Source organism: Pipistrellus kuhlii, unplaced genomic scaffold (assembly GCF_014108245.1).
Source record: "Pipistrellus kuhlii isolate mPipKuh1 unplaced genomic scaffold, mPipKuh1.p scaffold_m20_p_2, whole genome shotgun sequence".
In the NCBI taxonomy this organism is placed as follows: domain Eukaryota; kingdom Metazoa; phylum Chordata; class Mammalia; order Chiroptera; family Vespertilionidae; genus Pipistrellus; species Pipistrellus kuhlii.
In genome coordinates, this window is record NW_023425515.1 from 182,165,159 (window position 1) to 182,186,934 (window position 21,776).

Sequence of the window (21,776 nt, forward strand, 5' to 3'; positions counted from 1 at the left end):
CTGGCCGTATGACCTTGGGAAAGGCCCTTAACCTCTCTGTAACGCACTGTCCTTGGAAAAACAGGGATAATAACCGTAATACCAACCTCGGAGATTGATGTGAGTGCTTAGAACAGCACCTAGCACATGGAGAGTACTACATAAATATTACCTTTCACGATTATAATTATAATATTGTTGTATCTTAGAGCATCCAGGTCACTTCTCCCTAAGGCTAACAAAGCAGCCAGGTCTCCAACCCAGGCTAGTTACTCGACACCTGGACTCTTAATCACATCCCATGGAGAGTATGAGGGAAGGCACCTGGCACAGTGCCTGGCAGCCAGTAAGAAACGGTAAGTGGACCACAGGGCTCAAAGCCACGTTGCCAGTTTGTGGCAGAACTAGATCTCAAATTCCCAACTTGGTGCTCTTCCCACACTATCAGACTATCCGCAGGGCTGCTCCGAATCCAGCGTGCTCTGTGATGGGGGAAGGTAATGTCTCATAGGACACTATTTCAATATACCACTCCACGTGTCCCTTCACAGCCTGTCCCCACCATTCTGGCCCTGGGAATGGCCTATTAACCAGGGGAAGTGGAGCTGGATTTTATTTCATGTTTAACCTTAAGCTGTAAATACTACGCTGGAGGTTAAACCCAGACCTAGAATTTTGGCTCCAATCACGTCCCCAAGCTGAGGCAGCCAATTCCAATTTCTTTTCCTTCAGCCTGGGATAAATACTGGGGAGAAGGTAAGGTAGGGTAACCACTCCCCTCCAGGATTAGAACCAAAGCCAGAGAGATCATTTGGAGCCTTCTCATATCTGGGGCCATTGCTCCCCTTGACATCTAACTTTACAATTGTGGCAGGGTAGATAAAATACTGCTTGGCCAGTGGCTTTGAGGACTTATTTACAAGATGGCTTTCAATCTTCTAACTCGGAGCTAGTTATCTCAACAACTAGATTTTTGTGACTCCCATCCTCAAATTTGAGCAAGTCTTGTGGAGCAATCGAATAGCCAGCAAGTTCGCTGTCATGTGACAATTCAGATAACTGTGTAGGGGCTGCCTGAATTTAAAAAGATTCTGTGGCCTCATGTACCTTCAGTGAGAATGCAGCCTATAATCCTCCAGCAATGTCTGAAACAAGCGGTGGACTGGGGGTGGGGGTGATGTCATATGTTTTATATATTTGTGATGGCTAACTGGTTCAAGCTCACTTATCAGAATTGGGAGGGTCTAATTCCTGTTCTCAGTAACTGACAGTTTCCCAGAGTCCAGGCCAAGGCCCAGGAAACTGTTAGAGAATAAGAAAAGACAGTCTGTCAGAAGGCATGGCAACGCATACAATGGCAAGGGTATGAAGAACAGTAAGACAGGAGAGAGGGAGATGATATAGCAGGTTGGCTTCCAAGAGAAGGTGGGTCCAGGGAAGGGCCCTGAAACAAGAGAATGGGTTCAAGAGCACAAAGCATGCTCTAGGTGGTGGGGTTCAAACAGGCAGGTGAGACTGACAGGGCAACTGGGATGACCTAAGGGACAGGGGCAGAAAGAAGAGGCAGGTTGGGGGTGTTGCTGTGATGGAGTATGGCTGAGGCCTTGAACCATTCAATCAATATGTATTGAATACTGTGTGGCAGGCAGTATGGAGCACTGAGGATTCAATAATGATCACAACATAGTTCCTGACCTCCAAGAGCTCAGTCTGATGGGAGAGATGAAGAAATAAATGCACAAATAGCAAGTTTCTAAACCAGAGTCAAGGATGATGACAGTAGTTGCCAAAGGTGCCCAGAGGAAGGTTCAGAATGGGAGACCCAAGAAAGACTCCCCCATTTTAATGAATAAATGAGGAGACATTGAAGCTGAGACCCAAAGCAGAGAAGAGGGTTGAGCCAGAGGAAAAGGGAGGGTGCCAGAAAGAGGGACTAGCATGTACAAAGGCTGACAGGTGAGAGAGAACATGGTGACGGGCTGCGAGTGGTCACAGGCTGTTGAGCCATGAGGCCTGAGAGTGGAGCTGCACATTCAGTCAGAGCGAGGCATGCCCAGGTGGCTAACATACCATGTAGTAATCATAGAGGAAGCTCAGGGCTGCAACGCTGTCATCATCCCCATTGACTCTCATCATGGCCTTGGTGGCGGCCGTCAAGGGGTTTTCCAGGTAGGTCTTCCAGGCCTCGTCTTCGTTAGTGTAGGGGAACTTCTGGAAGTTGACTGGGTCGTTCTTTAGCAGCCGCACAGACCTGAAACTGGAAGGCAAGTCAGGAGGGTCAAATGAAGGCTGTCCCAGAAGACAGTCCATGAAGGGTCAGCCTCAGGCATTCAAAGAACAGTAATCAGCCTTGAGAATGTGAACTCCTTTCTCTACCACCTTAGGCAGTTTGACGGCAGGAGGATGAACTCTAGAGCTAGATGCTTGGGGTCAATAGCAACTGTTTCCATGCAAAAGCTGTAGACCTGGGGCCTCAGTTCCCTCATCTACAACTTGAAGACCATAATTCCAACCTTGCAAGCCTTCAGAGAGGATTCAATAAATGCTTCCTTAGTAGATATTTATTCAAGGAGAATCAGTGTAACAAAGATGGGAACTGACAATGTCAAGCTGCAAAGAATAACATTTCCAGATTACTCAGCAAGAGTTCTTCTAAAGAAATTCTCTTCAAAACTGTAGGTACAGAAGGCAGAAGATCATTCCTCGCCATGGAGAGAGACAGAGAATCAGAGCGAGGAGGCTCATAGGAGGAGTCTAGCCTTGGGAAATGGCATTTCAGACCAACATGTATTGTAGATTGTCCAAGCAGATGCTCAGATGCCAGGAACTGGAGTGGAATACTGTGTGGTATACCAAGGCAAGCAGAGCCTGGCCACTGTGCTAAGAACTTGGACAAATTCAAGGCATTGGCCCAAGAGTCAAGTCACATGGGCTGGAAGGAAAGAGATGAGAAAAGGCTCTTTAAAGCAGGCAGACATTTTAGTTGGGACACCCAGCACTGGGGATTATGCCACTCAGAAATGTAGGGGGAGGGAAATAGGGATAGACAGAATCATAATGATGACGATAAAAATTATACATAAACTTTTTTTTGAGCATTGGCCATGTTTTAGGCACTGAGCTAAACATTTTCCATGGATCCTCTCATTTAGTTCCCACAACAACCCTGTAAAGCAGGTACTATGATGATTCTTATTTTATAGGCGAGGAAACGGAAGCTCAGAGAAGTTAAGGGAGTTCCCCAAGCCCAGAAGTCAGCTTGAGCATTATGATGCTCTAATACAGAATACTGATCTTGAACTTGAGCTGCATCATAATGATCTAAAAGGCTTGTTAAAACACAGATTTCTACATCCTAGCCGGTTTTGCTCAGTGGCTAGGTCAGCAGAAGGGTTTCCGGTTCATTTCCAGTCAAGGGCATGTTCATGTACCTCAATTGCAGGCTTGATCCCTGGCTCTGGTCAAGGCATGTGTGGGAGGCAATCAATCAATGTGTCTCTCATCAGTGTTTCTCTCTGTATCTCCCTGTCCCTTCCACTCCCTCTAAAAAAACAGTCAATGGAAAAATATCCTTGGGTGAAGACTAACAACAAAAAAACCACCCACAGATTTCTGGGTCCCACACAAGAGCTTCTGATTCAGTACATCTGGGGTGGCTGAGAATTTGCTTTTCTAACAAAGTCCCTGAAAGCTGATGCTGGGAGCTGGGAGCCATACTTCGAAAATCACTGATAAATAACATGCTCTTATTTGTGAGCCAAGGCATAGAGATGGGCCAGTTCTCTTTGTGTTTGTTTTAGAGCGAAGAGTATGTACAGGACAGTGGTGGGAAGATGGGGACAGCCAGGCCAGGAAAAAGAGCCCCCAAAATAAAGTAGCCCCCAGGGCCCCCTTTCTGGGTGAGCCTGATAGACTTACTCATGGGAACTATATCAGCTGCTATTTACGGAATATAAATGAACAAACACGCTCCACTCACTAACGCTGTTCCTTACAAGAACACTACAAGGTAAGCACCATTCGCTTCATTGTATAGATGAAGAAGCCGGAGACTTGGGAAGGATAAGGAAACGCCCAAGAACACTCTGCTACTCCATGACATGACCCGGATTTAATCCTAGGCTTGTCTAGCACCAAAGCCACACACTGTCCACCTAAGCCACACACTGTCCACCTAAGCCACGTACTGTCCACTAAGCCACACTGCTTTCCCGTAATGCAAGAGGGCAATCTCACCACACCAGGAAACCACTGTAGTGGTGGAATTTCAGGCGTTGTGGTGGAAGGTAGGTGGGCAAATCCTGCCACAGGAAGTGCCTTCCTGCTGCCCTGCAGCTCAGGCCTACATTCTTAGACAGAGTGGGAGCAGCAGCCAGGCCACACCCAGGCAGGCCGTGGGCAGCAGCTCTCTCACAGGTTTCATCCAGGGTAGTGTCTCCCATCCCACGGGGCCCCAGGGTGTGGGGCCCTGGGCTTTGAGAGGCAGGGAGGGAGAGGGAGCTGTCACACAAAAAAGAGAAATGACAGAAACCTTCCTGCTCCAGGGGTGCGGAGAGGGAGGCACACCCCGAGTTTCTGCTGCTATAAATCAAGGGCCTCAAGAGGGGGAGTTGAGAAGAGGCCCCTCCTAGCTGCCTCCTGGGCCTGGGGTTAGAGGAACTTCTAGAGCAAGCCCAGGATGGCTGCCACCTCCTCTCCCGGCCCCAGGCTGAAGGGAACTCCCAAATCAAAGGGCCATGGGAGAAAAAGGCCTTATAGAGCCCACACTCATGGTCAACTGGGACCCTCAGTGCTGTTCCTTGTGTGTAAAATGAGTCTAATAAAAGCACCTACTGTGTAGAATTATGAGGATCAAGTGCACTTCCATGTGAAAAATGCTCAGAACTTTTTCTGGCACTTAACAAGTGCTTACTACATTTGAGCCATTATCATGCTCTGGGCTCAGCTCGGAGGCAGACATCAAGGTGTTGCAAAGCGGCATAAGACCTGGCCACTCTATAAGTCAGTGGCAGAGCTGGGCCTAGAGCCCCAATTTGTTGACTCTGGTGGAATGATCTGATAGCTTTGATGAGCTATCAGTTACTTATCCTAATTTTAGAAGTCACATCAGAAACAAAAGAACTGACAATGTTGGTTGGTCACCTGGGAGGCTTTTCTGGCCTACAAGGGTCACCAATCCACTCAGTAGATTCCTTGATACACAGCAGCTGCCCTGCCTTAAGCATTTACCATATACAGACAGTGTGCCAACTGTTTTTCTGTGCATCTCTTCTACTCTGCACAATAGTCCTGAGAGATAGCTATTCGGGAAATAGAGACCCAATCAGGTGATGTTACCTGCTCAAGGTCACTCAGCTAGTAAGTAGTGGAAGCTAACTTGAACCTGAATCTCTTGGACTTCAAGATGAAGCTCTTAATCCCAAACTAGTCTCCCTTCCAGATGCCTTTCCCATCGTGGAAATTCCACTCCTCTGGAATATACCGAAACAATGCTCCGCTGCAAGACAAAAAGGGATTTCCCACCCATAGGAAACTGGAGGGACTAAGTGAGAAAGTGAGGTGACTGGAAGAGTTTCTGTCCAGGAGCCAGGAGCTGTAGTGTCCGGGTCCCAATGCCTGCTCAAGCTACCAATCAACTTTATGTTCCAAGACTGATCACTGGCTTCTAGAAAAGTTCTGACTATGGATAAGGTTAACATTCCTTATGTGCCAAATCCTGAAATCTAATATCCTATTCTCTTGAAGGTTGGAATTAAAGCTTGTGGGCCCAGTGGGTAAGAGCCATGAAAAGGGTTCCAAAAAGAAATGAGCCCCACTCATGGGTGACAGAGCCAGAACAAAGAGGGGAAACCAGGTGACTCTCATCCTATGTGGTCACCTTCCTCAGAGCCTCCACAAACTCTCTGTTGATGTCCCTGTCCAAGGCAGAACTCCTCAACTATCAGAAGGTAAACTGGAGGTGGGGTGGAGGGGATAGGGCGAGGACTTGGCTCTGGGCAACCTTCTTGGCATCAGATCTCCGCCAGGGCACAGCACAGAAGAACCCGTAGCACCATGGAAGGAAGTGACACTAGAGACACAGCCTGACAGACCCATCTGTTAAATGGGCCTATTGAATGCCTTCTGTGGGCCAGTCAGGGACTCTTGTAGGCCCTGGGCATCAGCCAAGAACAAGACAGATAAGACTCTGCTCCCACGAAACTGACAGTCTAATTGGGAAGACAGTCCATGACAAGTAGGTAAATAAGTTAATTTTAGCCAGTGATAAGTGCTGTGAAGAAAATGAGAACAGTCAGTGATGGAGTCACCAGGGCTGGCTACTTCAGAGTGGGGCTAATCTCCGGGGTTGTTAGGAGAATTAAATGCATTAACATAAGAAATGTGCTCAGCCTAGAGCCTGCCAGAGAGTAATCGCTCTGTAAATAATAGCTATGTCACCGCCATCATCATCATCATCATCATGACCATCATCATTTCAGAACCCCCAAATGAGAGTAAAGGGGAGACTCCGCCTGAGGTTCTTAAATTAACATCTTCCTCAAGCCTCCTGTGAACCAGCTTCCGTGTGAAAAACAAGAGAGACATGTAATAACCCCTTGCCTTGACTTTCACATTCATTATCTCGTGGAGCCTCTCAGCATGCTTGATGTGTTATTATCTCTATTTTACAGACCAGGAAATACAGATAGCAGGTGACCTGTTCCAGGGGACTGGCCAAGGAGTTACAAAGCTGAGCCTCCTGAGATCTGGCCTGGGAACTGACTCAACACTATCCATCCAACCACTAGTTTCCAAGAAGGGATGTAGAGAGAGGGGGGAAATACAAAATCCTGGGAGGCATCTATCTAACCATCCACCCCTCACTTTAACTAACAAAAATTCATCAAGTGACTACTATGTTCCAGGTCTTGCCCTAAGCAAGACAATAAGGTCATCCCTGCTTTTGAAGAGGTTGCATTTTAGTGGCAGCAAGACAGACATGACCACAAACACAGACAGCTAAAATCAGATAGGTGAAGAGAGCGATGAAGGAAAAGAAGCGGGGGCATGTCTGGCTCCTTGAACTCTGGGGAGTGACTGGATGTGGGTTGAGAAAAAGGCTCCAGGGGAAGAGTGAGCGTGGAGGTGATGGGGAAGACTTTAGACCTCCCAGAGGAGGGAAAGGCAAGATCAAAGGCACACGCCTGGGACAGCTCCCAGCGCTTCTTCCCCTATTATGTGTCAGGTGTGAGCCAGGTCCTTTGCATACGTTTCCTTGTTACAAGGAAGGCCAGCCCACGGAGGAGGAAACTCAGGTCTGAGATTTGATAATCCCTCACATTTGCATAGTGTGTTATATTTTTCCACATGCTTCTCATACATTTGTCATCACCTCTGATCCTGCAACACCCCTAGGAGATAAGGAGGGAAGGTATGACGATCCCCACTTGATAGCAGGAAAAACTGAGCCACACAGAGGCCACTGGCTTGTCTAAGGCCACGGGCTGGTACCTCATGGCATCAAGCACAGAGCAGAGGTCTCTGGCTTCCAGCATCAAGAACCTTCACAAGGCTGTTTCCTCAGAGTGCCTCTGGTCTGGCTTCCCTTCTGAGAAAGAGTTGGGTATAAAATCAAGACAGTGGAGCTTGGACATATATCCTCCTGGCCCTCGCTTGTGAGAAGGTGCAAACTGCACAAGCAGGGGTTCTGATGGGGATGGGACCCCTCCCCAGAAGTTCACTCTGGACCCACAGCACAGGAGGGGTGAGGTAATGGCTACGCCACACCCAGTCAGATTCTGAGCCTTCACCTCCAAAATGCATCATTCTAGGAACCAGAGGGAGCCTCGGGGGTAAGGTGGGACTTGTTGGGATGATTCTAAATTCCCACGGCTCTCTGGCTGAGCCACTTAAAACTCCCATTTGGGCTAAGTGAATGTATCTCAGCCACTAGTTGAAGCCTTTTGGCTCTCTCCCCCCCCCCCCCCCCCCCCCCCCCCCCCCACCCTTTGTTAGAATCCTAGCAATGTAAGGTGCAAAGAGACCTTAGAAGTCTCATTCCAGAGAGAAGGTGTGACTTGCCTGAGGATATAACAGGACTGGGACTCAAGTCTCCTAGCTTCCCATCCAGTCCTTAGCTCAGTCACTGCCCTATCTCAGAGGCATCTCAGTGATTCAGAGATGGGAAAATAAGGACTCTTACTCAATTTTTTCAGAAGGGGAAGAAAAGACATTACCAAGGGGGTGGCCTCAAGCCCCACCCAAGGAGGTCCTGGCACAGGACAAATCCAGCACGTTGGACCCCTCCGCCCTCCAACCTGAGGAGGAAGAGTTCCATGAGCCGCCTGAGCTGGGTGTTGACACCCAGATATACACAATGGCTTGCCAAACCTTGTTGTGAGCCACCCAGTCTCATCAGTGGTGATCAATCACACTCACTAATTACCCAGAGGGAGGCCCTGGCACAGCTGCTCACGGAAGAATCATTTTTCAGTTAACCCCATGCAAGGTGTTCCCTGAGCGTGACAGCAGTGCTCCAGGCATAAGGCATGGCTCTGCAGTGATTCTAGTTTCAATGGAGACAGTATCAGTTCATGTTTTGGGATGGGCCCCAGAGCTACACAGACCTGGGTTCCAGCTCTGCTACTTACTAGCTGTGTGACTTTGTGCAACTTGACCTCTCTGTGCCTTGGGGTTTTTTTTGAATCTGTAAAATGGGGGGAGGGGAGAGTACTAAACTCACAGAATTACAACGATAGCTACTGTTCACTGAGGGCTTACCAAGGGCCAGGTGCTGACACAACAATTTCTAGACATTGTTTTATTTAATCTTGACAACAACTCTGTGAGATGTCACTGTTGGAAAATGCAATGAGATAATGCAGGTAAAGTAATCAGCATAGTGCCAGCACACAGTAATGTGAACTATTATTATTACTAATACTTGGTGGGGTAGCCCCCAGCATATTGCACTGCAACCCACAACCTCGCTTTCTCCCACCTGTGAATGGGATCATCTCTCCTTAGTGGTAGAAGAAGACCTGATGCTTGGAGAGATTCCCTGATAAGAGGGACAAACACTGCCAGCTTCATCATCTGGATCAAGGTGGGCAAGCTGAGGGCGATCAGGCTCCAGCTGCACGTAGATTAATTATATGCCATTTTCTAATTATATCGGAAACTCACTTTCCCTTTGAAAAAAATTCTTCTTTCTGTGGGAATTTTTCTTTTGTGCACTATTCCCCTTTTGGTTTCCTGTCTAATTTCTCTATTTTTTTATTTTTATTTTTTGCTATTGTCCAATAAAGTTGTGAAAGAAATTAATCTACTTCTAAACCCAGGGTGCCACATCTTTTCATTCATTCACTCACTGATTCATTCCACAAACATTCACTGTAACAGGCCCTGTGCTGGGTACTGGGACACAAAGTTATATACCAGTCTCTGGCCTCAAAAGTTCCCAGTTCTTGCTGACCTCCTAGCAAGGTCCAGTGTGAAGGCACCAACTATTGGTGAGATAATTTTCCTTCAGAACCTTCACTAGATCATTTGCCCTGACCCTTTTAGGAGGCAAAAGGAATAGAGAGAGGGAGGCAGCCAGCCAAGATTATTTGTTCCATTTTACAAATCAGAAAGCTGGATTCCAGAAAGAAGAGGGAAGAGAAGAGGAGGGAAAGGAATAAAGTTATTTAATAGGGTCAGGCCCTGTGCCTTTCATTCTCATACATGCCCATGGGAGGTGGGTGTTGTTACCATCATTTTATAAATGCAGAAACTGACACTTCTAGAGGTTAAGGCGCTCATCCAAATGCCACCCAGTCTCTTAAGTGGCAGAGCCGAGCTCAAACACTAGCCAAGTTCTCAGCCTGCTGACTCAGCAACTACACTGCAGGTCAGCGGAGGACCTGGGAATATCCTGCCTCCCAATTCTCTGCCAGGTCTTCATGTAGGGCTAGGCCAATGGTTCTTACACTTAACATGCATCAGAATCACCTGGAGGGCCTGTTAAAACACACATTGCTGAGTCCTACCCCCGCTGCCCCCCCTCCCCAGGTTCTGATTCAGTTGGTCTAGGGTGGGGCTGATAATTTGCATTTCTAACAAGTTCCCAGGGAAATGATGATGATGATGATGATGATGACAATGACGACTACGACGACCATGGTCCAGGAACCACAGTTTAAGAAAACTGTTTTTAGGGACACCAATAATTTTCTCTTTTAAAAATTACTTCCTCTCCTCCCCTTCCCATTTCAAAAGTAACATAGGTTTGTAAAACACAACGTATAAAAAGAATTGGAAGCAGATAGAATCCACCTGTTTTCCTCCACTCGGAGATAATCACAGTTAACAGTGTGGCACATCTCCTTTTTCCAATTCATCTATTACAAGCAGGGTGGCAGCATCCTGACGACCCCTGGATTAAGATCCCAGCTGTTCCGTGAAATCCAGGGCAAGCTTGAGGCAAGCCTAAACCCCCTTCTTTGCAAAAGTGCACTTATACTCCCCGCCTCTCATTGGGTTATTGAGAGTTAAAGGAAAGGATGTTATTTATTAAGCCCTGGACACTGTCTGCGGTGTCCCCGCTCAGTAAACGGACGACTGTTATTTTTGTTTTCACCAAGGTAGACTCTGACTATGCTAATGGTGCTTCAGCCCTGCGGCCCTTCCTCCCCCTCCTTTTCCTCCGTGTGGCTCCTGGAGACCCTTTTGGCTCCAGGCTTCCGACAGGGGCCCTCAATGAGAGTGGCAGAAGCCTTGGGCGTATGTCCCGGGCCCGTGCCCAGGGTCGCCAGCGCCGTTAGGGTTGTCTCGGCCTTTCTCTCCGCCCAGTCCGCCTGTTTTACAGCCCGGGCTTAATGAGGGCTTTTAACTTTTCATTCACCACCAGCGTAACTCCGACTTTTAATAACACACCTTGTGCACGACAAAAATTTGCTCCTGGCAATCATGGTTTCGACCACAAAACCACAGCGGGGAGGCGTTCCTGGTTAACTCTTTCAGCGCTCGGGGCCGTCTGGAGCCGGCGCTCCTGGAAATCAGATGGAGTCTTCCCGCCCCGCCCCGGAGGCCCGAGGCCGCTGGCGGGAGGCTCTGGTCCCCTGTGGAGGGCAGCGAGGTGGCAGAGGGGAATTCGGCTGGGCCTCGCTCACTTCCCTCTCCATTCGGTGGACCTACTATGTGCTCGTCCCTTCCTCTCAGAACTCTCATTTCCTCGAGGGGCAAGAGGAAAATAGCACAAGTGTGCCTGGCACACAGTATGCCCTCAGCACCACTACACACGGAACCCCGAGGATCCATCCGGGAGGGCCCCGCGGCGCCCTGGCTCAGGCCCAGGCGATGGCTGCCAGGCCCGGAGCCCTCGGGTAGCCCCGACAGCGGCCAGTGCGCAGGCGCCCGCTGCTAGGGGAAGACTTCAGGCAGCGACTTCCGGTGCCCCGCCGCCCCAAGATCCCTTGCGACCCGCTCTAGCCCCCGGGCTGCCCAAGGCCACGGGCTGGAGGCCGCGCCTGCGCTGGCGGAGGGCTGGAGGCTGGCCCACGCTCCCCAGCAGGCCGGCCCGGCCACATGAAAGTCCCCTGCGCTCCACCTGCCGCCGCCTGCAGCGGAGTTCTCACTGCACCGCCCTGGCCTCCGTGCTCCTCAAGACCTGGCCTTGGCCGTGGGCCTTCCACCTGAGGCCTAGTAATCAGGCTCGCGTTTATGGCGCTCCTGCTCTGGACTGAGTGTCCCACGCACGGAGCCCATTGTCCCCCTGCCAGGTAGGTGTGTACAGTGCCTACTGGACCGAGGTGGAAACGGAGGGTAAGTAAGGAGGACATTCACCAGGATCCTGCAGTTGGTAAGTGACAGAATTTAGAGTCATATGCAAATCCTGCTTTCTATCGGGACTCAGGATGGACTCCAGGACCAGAATCTTTCACTGGGCACTTTTTAGGGGAAAGAGGCAGCAAGAATGTGGCCAAGTCAGCATCAGCAGCGGCCACTCAAAACCTGCAAACCAAGCACTTGATGCCCTGAACCCTCCCCCTGCCCCCCCCCCCCACACACACACACTGTAAGGACAGCTGAGCCCCCAGGCACTGAGGCTCTGTCATTGTAATCTTAAATAGTGGCTTCAGAGTCGGTCTGCAATTACTCCACAGGCACAGGTCCCCTCACCCCACCCCAAGTGGAGAAGCCTCAGCTGTCAGCGGATCTGACTTCAAACTCAAACGATTAAGGAGGAGAAAAACAGGAAACCTTTCTGTTGGAGCAACCCAGCTTCAGGACACTTACCCCCTAAGGAGCATCAGTGAATAGATTCTGTAGAATCTAAACCCCAGATGTGGGCAGGAAGGCACCTCTGCAGTTTTAAGCCCCGGATCTAAGTGCACTAGAGACACAGCACTTTTTCCCCCCTTTTTCTTTTTTAAATAGGAAGCAAGAGGTTCAGAAGCGTTCGTTGATAGGGTATTTGTATATGAGGTACCAAGAGTATTATAATTATTAGCTTGCTCTTCACTAGGGTCTAAACTGATCACTTTTTAAAAGTTGTTGGATTCTCCCAACAATTCCCTGAGGTGGTTACCCCTGTGGCCAAAATTGACAGGTGAGAGAACCGAGATTGAGAAGTGATTTGCCCCAAGTCACACAGCTAAGTAGTGGTATAGCTGGGACTTGAACCCAGATACTGGTTCCAGTACCCCTGCTCTAATCCCAGTTGTCAACACATTGTCAACTCCAGGGAACTCATTCAAGAGAAATCTGATGCCAAGCAATTGTAGTACAAACGTGGTTGGCTAACCTAAGAGCTAGCTGGTATCGCAGAACACTACAGTCGAGGCCCACCAACTGCTCTGCCCTCAGGTCTTCACGTTTTAAAAACAATCTATTGAGAAGTAGCTAGGAAAAAAGATTGTTCAGACCTTGTCTCTGCCCACTTACCTCTGAGGGTGGCAGGAAGAGGTGTGTTTTAGAAGCCTGGCTTTTGGAAGCTCCCTTAAGCCAAGCTAAAAAGCAGCCCAGAATCCCAGCCTCATCCCACCTTCTCTGAGGTCCAGACACCAAGCAGGGTGTCTGACGGTCAGCATCAGCCAGTGGGACTTTAAATCCCAGATGTGGGCAGGAAGGCACCAGAATCCCGCCGGTTAATAGAGATGACTTCACCGAAAACCACATCGCAGCTCCCTCAGCCTTAGAACTGCCTCCGAATAAAATCAACCGCATTTTATCGAGTGCATCTTCAGACCTCGGTTCTTTGCTAAGCATTTTACAGCCTTTAGCCCACTTAACTCTCTTTAGAACCCAACAAAGCATTATTGTACCCATTTTTTCAGATGAGGAAAATGAAGCTCGGATAAGTTAAATGACTTGTCCAAGATCATACAACCCATGAGGAGCAGACCGTGGATTCGAACATGGGTCAAGCAGACTACAGAGTGGGTCTGCTGAACCATCACACTGTAACCTTCCCACTTGAGACTGTTCCAACCCAACAAACAAGTCCCTTTGGAGAAACCCAGCTCTCTGCCTAAGACAGCTCGGAGAACCTCCTCAGAGAAGTTTCTTTTGGCAGGAAGATAGAAAGCGGAGGAGGAACTGGGGCTAGCTCTGATTTCCAGGGCCCCTTCAGAGTATCAGAAAGTGGTGCTGAAAGCCGTCGGTTTCAGTCCTGTGTTTCCCTACCTGGTTCGAAACTGCTCAGGAGAGAGAGGGAGGGAGGGAGAGAGAGAGAGAGAGAGAGAGAGAGAGAGAGAGAGAGAGAGAGAGAGAGAGAGAGAGAGAGAGAGAGAGAGAGAGAACAACACAAAACTGTTTTCCCAGGGAAACACTCAGCTCTCACTCGAGACGGTGCTTGCCTCTACACGCCAACGTGAGATCCTCAGCCCATTCATTTACGCTTACAAATTGCTCTGTGAATCCTGGCGCCGGCGGCCTCCCTGCTCGCTCCCCTTCTGGAAATCCCATCCAGCCTCCACGCTCGGAGAGCGCCAGGCATCCACCGGTTTACTCACTCAAGTTCATTCGACATCTTCCTGCTCCCAGGCTCCAACGACAGGCACGGGCACCCGAGACTCCGCTGGCTGCTCTTGACTCTATTCCTTGCCCGACACAGACATTCCCTGTCGAGGGAAGTGTTTGATTTATGTTGAGGTTGGAGTGTCGGGATTTTGCTGACAGGTAGGTTCCTGGCAGAGCCGGTGCTGATTGGCTGCAGGCACAGGTGCCGGCGACAGCAGGTATACCTCAACAGGTGCAGCTGTTAACTCTTGGCCTGCCGAGCTGGGGGCGGAGCCAGGGGGCCGGCTGGGTGGAGCTGGCCAATTCCTTCCTTGGTGAGGGGGTGGGAGTGGAGGTGGGGGAGGAGAGAGGGAGGGGAAAAATGTTGGAAAGAAGATAGCTAGAGGAAAAGTACAGTGACAAACAGATACTTGGCTGAAGGAAATTTCAGTTCCTGTTTCTCGTTTTGTATTCTAGATACCCAGGACAGGAACATCTCCCCCAAATTCTCTTGCCCCCTCCTCTCCCCAGCATCATACTTCACAATCCGAGGGGAATTCTCAAAGGAGAGAGATCTTCTACCTGGTGGGTCTCTGTGTAAATCCCGGCCCCCCCTCCCCCATTATCGTCACCTTTATAAGTGAGGAAATGGAGGCCAGAGAGGTGAAGTGGTTTGCCCAAGGGCACGGGCTAGTGCAGTGGTCGGCAAACTGCGGCTCTCGAGCCACACGTGCCTCTGGAGCCGCGGTTTGCCGCTTTGTTGACTAATGAGTTTGCTGACCACTTGGTAAGGCATTACCCTTAACGAGAAGTTTTGATTTCAGGTTAAAGACATTAGTACATTATTAAAAGTTTTTTAAGTGTTTTTCCCTAAGGCAGTGGTCAGCAAACTCATTAGTCAACAGAGCCGCAAACTGTGGCTTGAGTCAGCCACGTGTGGCTCGAGAGCCACAGTTTGCCGACCACTGGGCTAGTGAGTTGTCAGAGCCCAGATCTGAATCAGGCACCTTATTCCAAGCTTGTGCCTTTAAGCTTCACCCAGCGGCCTCCATTTAACAGACATTCATTGAGTACCTGTTGTGTGCCATGCCCTACTCTGGGTCCGGGGAGAGACAGGCTAAAAAGACAGGATGAGTGCTCTGAGTTTACAATCTGGGGTGTGTATATGTGTGGGTGGCATGGGGTGGGGGAGTAGGGTGGGTAGCAACCTTTTATTTGCTGTGATACAGATCTGAATGAGATGTAAGCAAACCACATACCTCTGGCCGGCACAGAAGGGATGGAAAAGTTGAAGTCAGCCACCTCCAAAGCCTTAGCAAGCTGGTCATGTCACAAATTCTAATAAGCGCTGCATTCCACACGAGAAACAGGAGAAATCAGACTCCTGTTAGACTAAGTAGCTGGGGAATAATCACCGTGAGCTGTCTCCGTAAAGAACAAGGTTGGTAAACCCGGAAGATCCACAAACACACAGGAGAATGCTAGAGCTTTTTTCAGGGCTTACACCGGGATTAATTGGAAATTAAATGTAAGCCAAAGATCTTGGCATCTTTTTCCCCCTTTTCTCTCCTTCTGGCTCCCCCCCCCCCCCTTCTCTGTTGGCAAATCATTTCTTTGCTTTGCCTTCCTGAGAGCTTTACCTTGGCCCACTCCTTTCTCTCGGGGAAAGGCGAGGTTTCAGTCACTCCTGCCAATTTGATGGAGGTGCTAGGGTAAAGTCAGAATCCTAAGGAGCCCTCATGAGGTGGGGTCAGGCCTCTGGAGAGGGGGTCCCAGGTTTGAAAACTGTCAGAGGTGGGTTCCTCACTGGAGGCTGAGCTGGGGGCAGCCTTAGGGAACTGACAAATATAGTAAATAGTAATTACCATTGCTAATAAAGCCACCTCCTCAGAGCAGGCCTCTCCACCCACCCTGATTAACGCAGACATTTAGTCACCATATCTCTCCACTTTACTCTGGCTCTCTGCAAAGTCCACAGGACTTTTTGATAGTTTTCTGAGTGTTTATTGTCTGTTTTCTCTTCTGGAATGTGCCCTCCATAAGAGCAAGGACCTTGTCTGTCTTGTCCACTGTTGAATCTCCAGGGCCTACAGCACTGTCTGGTATACAGTAGGTGCTCAATATACCCTATTGTGCTGAGCCTCCTCTGTTGTCTCATTTCATCCTTACAACAACCCTTTGAGATAGGCACTTTTATTGTCCTTGTTTTAGAAATGAGGAAAATGAAGCACCAAGTGATTATAAGTTACCCGAGATGAGCCTGGAGATGGTAGAGCTAGTGATCTGAGAGCAAAGCCTGGGTGTCCACCTGCTTTCATGGAGGTGATCTTTGGCGCTAATAGTAACTGCAGCGCTCACTGCAGCTCAGGGGATGGCACACTTGTCTGTTTACCTGTCTGCCCACCTGGGAGGCTGCGGAGTTTCTGTCAGCGTGTTGCAATTCACAGGTAAAGGGCTCTGGGGGTGACTCATACTGGCTGGGCTCAGGTGGAGACTGGGATTCAGGTTGCGTGTCTGTGCTCGCTGGGCTTTTTAAATGGGTCCTCTCCCTCTCCCTCTGGATCTCACCCCTTCTATCGCCTGCACCCATCTGCAGAGATCAGCAGAGGCCCAGATCACGGAGCAGAGGGCTTCTGTGTCTCCACATGCGGGAATGCTCCAGAAGGCGCCCGGACAGGATGGAGGGACTAGTGGTCTGGGATAGGGCTGGGCTGGGCTGGCATCTCTTCTACTTTGTGGATCGGCCCAGTTCTTGGATTCGTGGCTAAAGAGATTGAAAGCAGAGGCGAGCCAATCGCATGTGGCATAATAATTATATTCACAGTGATAACAGTAAATAGTGATGGCTCTCGTTGTTTTGTGTTTGCATGTTATAAGCACTGTGCTGAAAAGTTACCATGTTACCTGATTGTATTGCTCCAGAACTGACAAACCTGGGTTTAAATCCCAGCTCAACTGCTGTGTGATACTAGGCAGATACATCTTTTTGAGCCTCAGTTTTCTCACCTGTAAAAATGGATATAAAACTAGTATCCCCCTCATAGGATTATTGTGGAGATTAAATGAGATAATGTATATGAGTTGCCTTGTGCAGTACCTGACACAGAGCACTTAATAGTTTTTAGGAAAGTTTTTTCTTCTCATTTAAACCTAATAAGGAAGCTGTTATCTCTTTTACAGATGAAGAAACGAGTACTTGGATGGATTAAGTGGTTTGTTAAAAGTAAAAAACTAATAAGTGAAAGAGTTGAGACTTGAACCCACATCTTTCTGCCTCCATTCTTTAGGACTAGCCTATGTTAGGGATTGTCCTGTGGTCAAGTTCTGCCTGACCACTGGCCCCTTACTAGTGTGACTGGATAAATCTCTTCTCTCTGAGCCTCAGTTCCCTCTACATAACATAAGACAAGATTAGTGATGCGCCATCAGGGCAGAGTGCATATTAAATCGCCTAGGTTTCTTTTCTAGATCACTTGTGGAAAAGAAACATTCTTCCTCCAGGCTTTATGATCTGCTCCCCTAAAGGATGGCACAGCCCTTCCTCCCTCCTTGTCCTTTCCAGGACTATGACTGCCCATGCGCCACTGTTTGATTAAAAAGAGAAATGGCCCGCTGGCTCAGTGGTTGAGCATTGACCTATGAACCAGGAGATCACAGTTCCATCCCGGTCAGGGCACATGACTGGGTTGGCATGCAGGAGGCAGCTGATCAATGATTCGCTCTCATCATTGATTTTTCTGTCTCTCCCTCTTTCTCTCTCTCTCTCTCTCTCTCTCTCTCTCTCTCTCTCTCTCCCTCCCTCCCTCCCTCCCTCCCTCCCTCCCTCCCTCCCTCCCTCCCTCTCTTTGAAACCAATAAAAACATATTTAAAAAATAAATAAAAATAAAATAAATAAATAAAAGGAAAAATGCCCAAATGTCAGTGGTGCTTTTCTGTGGGCACCAAAGTAATAGAATGTAAATGTTTTCCTATTCCCCCTCCTCCACCAAGTTGTCTACATTAACCTTGCATTGCTTTTATCATTAAATTCTATGCAAAACCCCAGTTTAAATGTCATTAAACCAAAACAAATGTTCATTGACTACATGGTCAGTGTGTTCCTATTTTTCCTGGAACAGAAGTGTAGATAAGATAGTAAAAATTTAGAAACCTGGCTCAGAGCTTCCCTGAGAAGCACATAACTGGAGAATGGAGGCCGCCCCCCTGCAGGCTCCAAGCAGTGAGTGCAGGAATCAGACCTGACCTTGACTTAATTAAAATTATCATTTATTGAGCACTTACTCTATGATTCTTGCTTCAGACACTCCATCTCATTCCTCCCTGTAAAATAGGGTCACATTATCCACCCTGGAGACAGACTTGATTCCTGGAATATTGGCCAAGTTACTAAAGGGGGTAAACTCTGGAGTTGAGTGTCTAATACCATGGACAAGCAACTTCACTTCCTTGGTACCTGAGATCCTCCTTTGTGAAACGATTGTTATAGGATTAAAGGAGATAACACAATGTCCTTAGTACGTGGTAGGCACAGTTATAGGGGCTTTATGTATAGATCATGGAATTCTCTTGCATCTTATGAAGAAGTTGTCATTATCTTCAATCTATAGAAGAGAAACAGACTCAGAGGCGAGGTAACTGGTCCCTTGGCTATGTGCTTAGTGACAGAGATGGAATCATGTGGTATGCCTTACCACAAAGCCATGACAATAGTGCTTTAAGTCTCCTGAATTCCTTTTTGGAACAAAGCCTAGGATGGATGGGTGGGTAGGAGGAAAGAGAGAAGGAAGAACGGAAAGAAGAAAAGTAGGTAGGTTGTTGGTAGGTTTTATAAGGTAGGAAGGATTTGTAAGCACTGGGCTGCAGACACTACACAAGGAAAAACAAATGTCACGTGGCACTCGTCCCAGGTCTCAATGTAATAAATGCTCAATAAGCGATGTTGAATAAATGAAAAAATGGAGGAATGCATATAATTTACACAAGATAATTGACATTCTAGGCAAATCAGCTGTTCTAACCCCACGCCCCAGAGAAGACCTCCTACTAGTAGTTTGAATTCCTACGCTCCCTCTAATTAGTATCTACGTTTGGCCCAGTGGCACAGTTCTGTAAGTTTCCATATGCTTCCTGTCATCCCTCAGTGGGCTGGCCTGAGGACTAAAATAAGATCTCAATGGAAAGCCAATGGCAAGTAAAGGAACCCAATAGAACATAGCTGGGGTTATAGGTGAGCGCCACGCCTAGGGGTCCTCAGCCATCACCTGTTTCCAGCCTCAATACTCAGCACTCAGCACTCAATACTCAGCACTCAATACTCAGCACTCAGCACCGGCTCTCCCCTAAAACACAGCCCCTTACCTGTGCAAAGCTCTTTTCTGTTTACAAAGTGTTGTCCGATGCTTTACCTCCTCTGGGAGCAGGTATTATTGGCCCCATTTGATAGATAAGCAGGGTTAGAGAAAGCACCCTATTTAAGCAAAGGAGTTTGGACCGGGACCTCAGGTTTTGGATAAAGCATCACCCTAGATGTCATTATAGATCCTAATAGGTCCCAGCAGTACTATGCTGGTGCACACCTAAAGCTCTGTCGATATTTCATCGTACTCTCTACTCTGTCTCTGGACTTAAGGGGAGGGAGAGGCCACACACCCTACATGGAGAATATGCCCTAAGGAAGGCCAGGAAGTAGTGCTTGTGGAAGGTCAGGACGAGGAGCGGGCAGCCTCTAGGCCCTTTTATGTTCTGTACTGTAGGTTTTTATCACAGTCTGCCAATAGCATCATCTGCATTCCTCCCAGAGGTTCCCGGACGTGAGGAATTGTTATGGGGTCTAAAGTTGTCCTAAAAGCTCCCTTAAAATAAAAAAATTAAAAAAAGAAGATGAAAAGGATGGAAGAAAATGCTAAACCCCAGTTCTGGCACAGGGGAAACCTCTCTCTCCTTGCTGGAGTGAGTGTGAATCAGCCCAAACTTTAGCCTCAGATTTTATCTCAACTTTTAATATATATATATATATATATATATATATATATATATATACACACATATATATATATATATTATTGATTTCAGAGAGGAAGGGAGAGGTAGAAAGGGTTAGAAACATCAATGATGAGAGAGAATCATCCATTGGCTGCCTCCAGCGATGCCCCCCCCACCATGGGGGGGTCAAGCCCGCAACTCAGGTATGTGCCCTTGATGGGAATTGAACCGGGGAACCTTCAGTACACAGGCTAATTCTCTATCCACTGAGCCAAACCAGCCAGAGCTTAGATCACCCTTTGGTCTAGCAATTTCACTCGCAGGAATTCAGTCTAAGCAAATAGCCTCTGTGTGCAAAGAGTTATCTGCAAGGATATGCATCAGAGCCCTGTTTATAATCCTGAAGAATTGGAATTAATATAAATGCCCTTCAGCAGAGGCTCAGTGAGATAAGTTAGGAAGCTTGAATGTAGTTGCACACTGAGCCACAGTGTAAAAGGATGCTACAGAAGGCCCCTTAGCACCATGGAAGTTATTTCCTGAGCTCACAACACAATTGGTAGCACTTATGAGTTCTTACTATGTGTGAGGCACTAGGCTCAGTGTTTAATTTCATTCAATCCTCACAATGAACCTGTAAGGAAGTACTCTTATCCTAACTCACAAATGAAAAAGATGAGATCCAGAAATGAAACAGTGGACCCAAGGTTATTTCCAGGAAGTTTCTGAGCTGGGTCTCACCCGAAGATATTTTTCCATTAAAGGGAGAGGAAAAGACACAGAAAGAGAGAGAGACATCAATGTAAGAGAGATACATTGAGTGGTTGCCTCCTGCATATGCCCCATTCGAGCCTGCAACCGAGGTATGAACCCTTGACCAGAATTGAACCCAGGACCCTTCAGCCTGGTTAGGATCAACACTCTATCCATGGAATCAAACCAGTGAGGGCCCTTTAAGTATTTCACTAACTTTTAGTAAATTGGTTCATTCCTGTTTTTAAAACCCATTTATGTGAGTAGGGAAGGCACAGGAAAAATACATACCAAATATCTTAGAAATTGGGGCTCGCTGGAAAGAACAGAATCCAGCTGGCTCAGCCCCACAAGCCCACTCTTCCCAGGACCTGGCCTGGGACCTAGGAGCTCACCCACTGTTGCAAGACATCACCACTCTGCATCTTAAAGGGCCGGTAGATAAGATACTGTTCACTTCCAAATATAAGAGGGCTTCGCTCAGAAAAACCTGCTACCCCCGCCACCACAATGGCAGATAACACTAAAAACGTACTTCTCCCTTCTTCCGTCTCTCTCTAGGGGTCAGACTGGGGGCTTGGGGGGTTCGAATGAGGGTTTCCTTGAGGAACTACAGCGGGAAAATGCCCGATGCCTGGCTTGGACAGAGGGTTCTGAGGCCCCGGGCCCAGTGCTGAACAGAAGGAGCGAGGCAGTGTCTGGGGTCAGAGCTGCCTTGGTGAGAGTGAGGTGGGGAGAGTGGAGTGGGTAGGGCAGGACTGGGCAGGGTCTGCTCCCGGGCTCAGAGAGGTTCAAGTAGGCCCCTTCCTGTTCCCTAAAGGCTGCCCCTGGTGTTTGTTTAGGTCCCACTGGAGGGGGAGGAGAGGGAGAGATTTGCTAGGGCCTCTGGGCCCCACACTTTCTTAGGAAGGCAGAGGCCCTGTGAAGAGGTTAAGTGCTCAACCTTGGACCTTGGACATTCAGGTGGGGGTTTCTCTAAATCCGAGGCTGCTACCAGAAAGATTTTTAAGGCCATAAGGTTGGGAGCAGGTGGTTGAACAGAAGGGGAGGGACTTAGAAACTGGCCTGGAAGAATCAAGATGAGGCCCCTTTGGCTGTC

At 48.4% G+C, this 21,776-nt stretch overlaps 1 protein-coding gene and 1 long non-coding RNA gene across 6 annotated transcripts in view; one reads left to right on the forward strand and one right to left on the reverse strand.

Annotated features, from left to right (window-relative positions):
• The window catches only part of GRHL3 (grainyhead like transcription factor 3), a 33,089-nt gene extending 18,997 nt beyond the window's left edge, over positions 1-14,092 (reverse strand). For 3 of the 5 annotated variants that reach the window (XM_036448417.1, XM_036448418.2, XM_045585027.1), the window contains exons 1-2: positions 13,956-14,086; positions 2,050-2,236 (exon numbers count right to left, since the gene is read on the reverse strand). In XM_036448417.1, the coding sequence (XP_036304310.1) occupies positions 2,050-2,236; positions 13,956-13,972 (204 nt within the window). In that variant the 5' untranslated portion in view covers positions 13,973-14,086. Of the gene's footprint in view, positions 1-2,049; positions 2,237-13,839 lie in introns of all 5 variants that reach the window. The other 2 variants (XM_036448419.2, XM_036448420.1) reach the window with 2 other exon arrangements.
• LOC118724754 lies at positions 13,983-17,541 on the forward strand. Its single transcript, XR_004989694.2, has 3 exons — positions 13,983-14,121; positions 15,171-15,382; positions 17,410-17,541. It is a non-coding gene; the product is annotated as an uncharacterized LOC118724754 (long non-coding RNA).
• Positions 17,542-21,776: the final 4,235 nt, after the last annotated feature.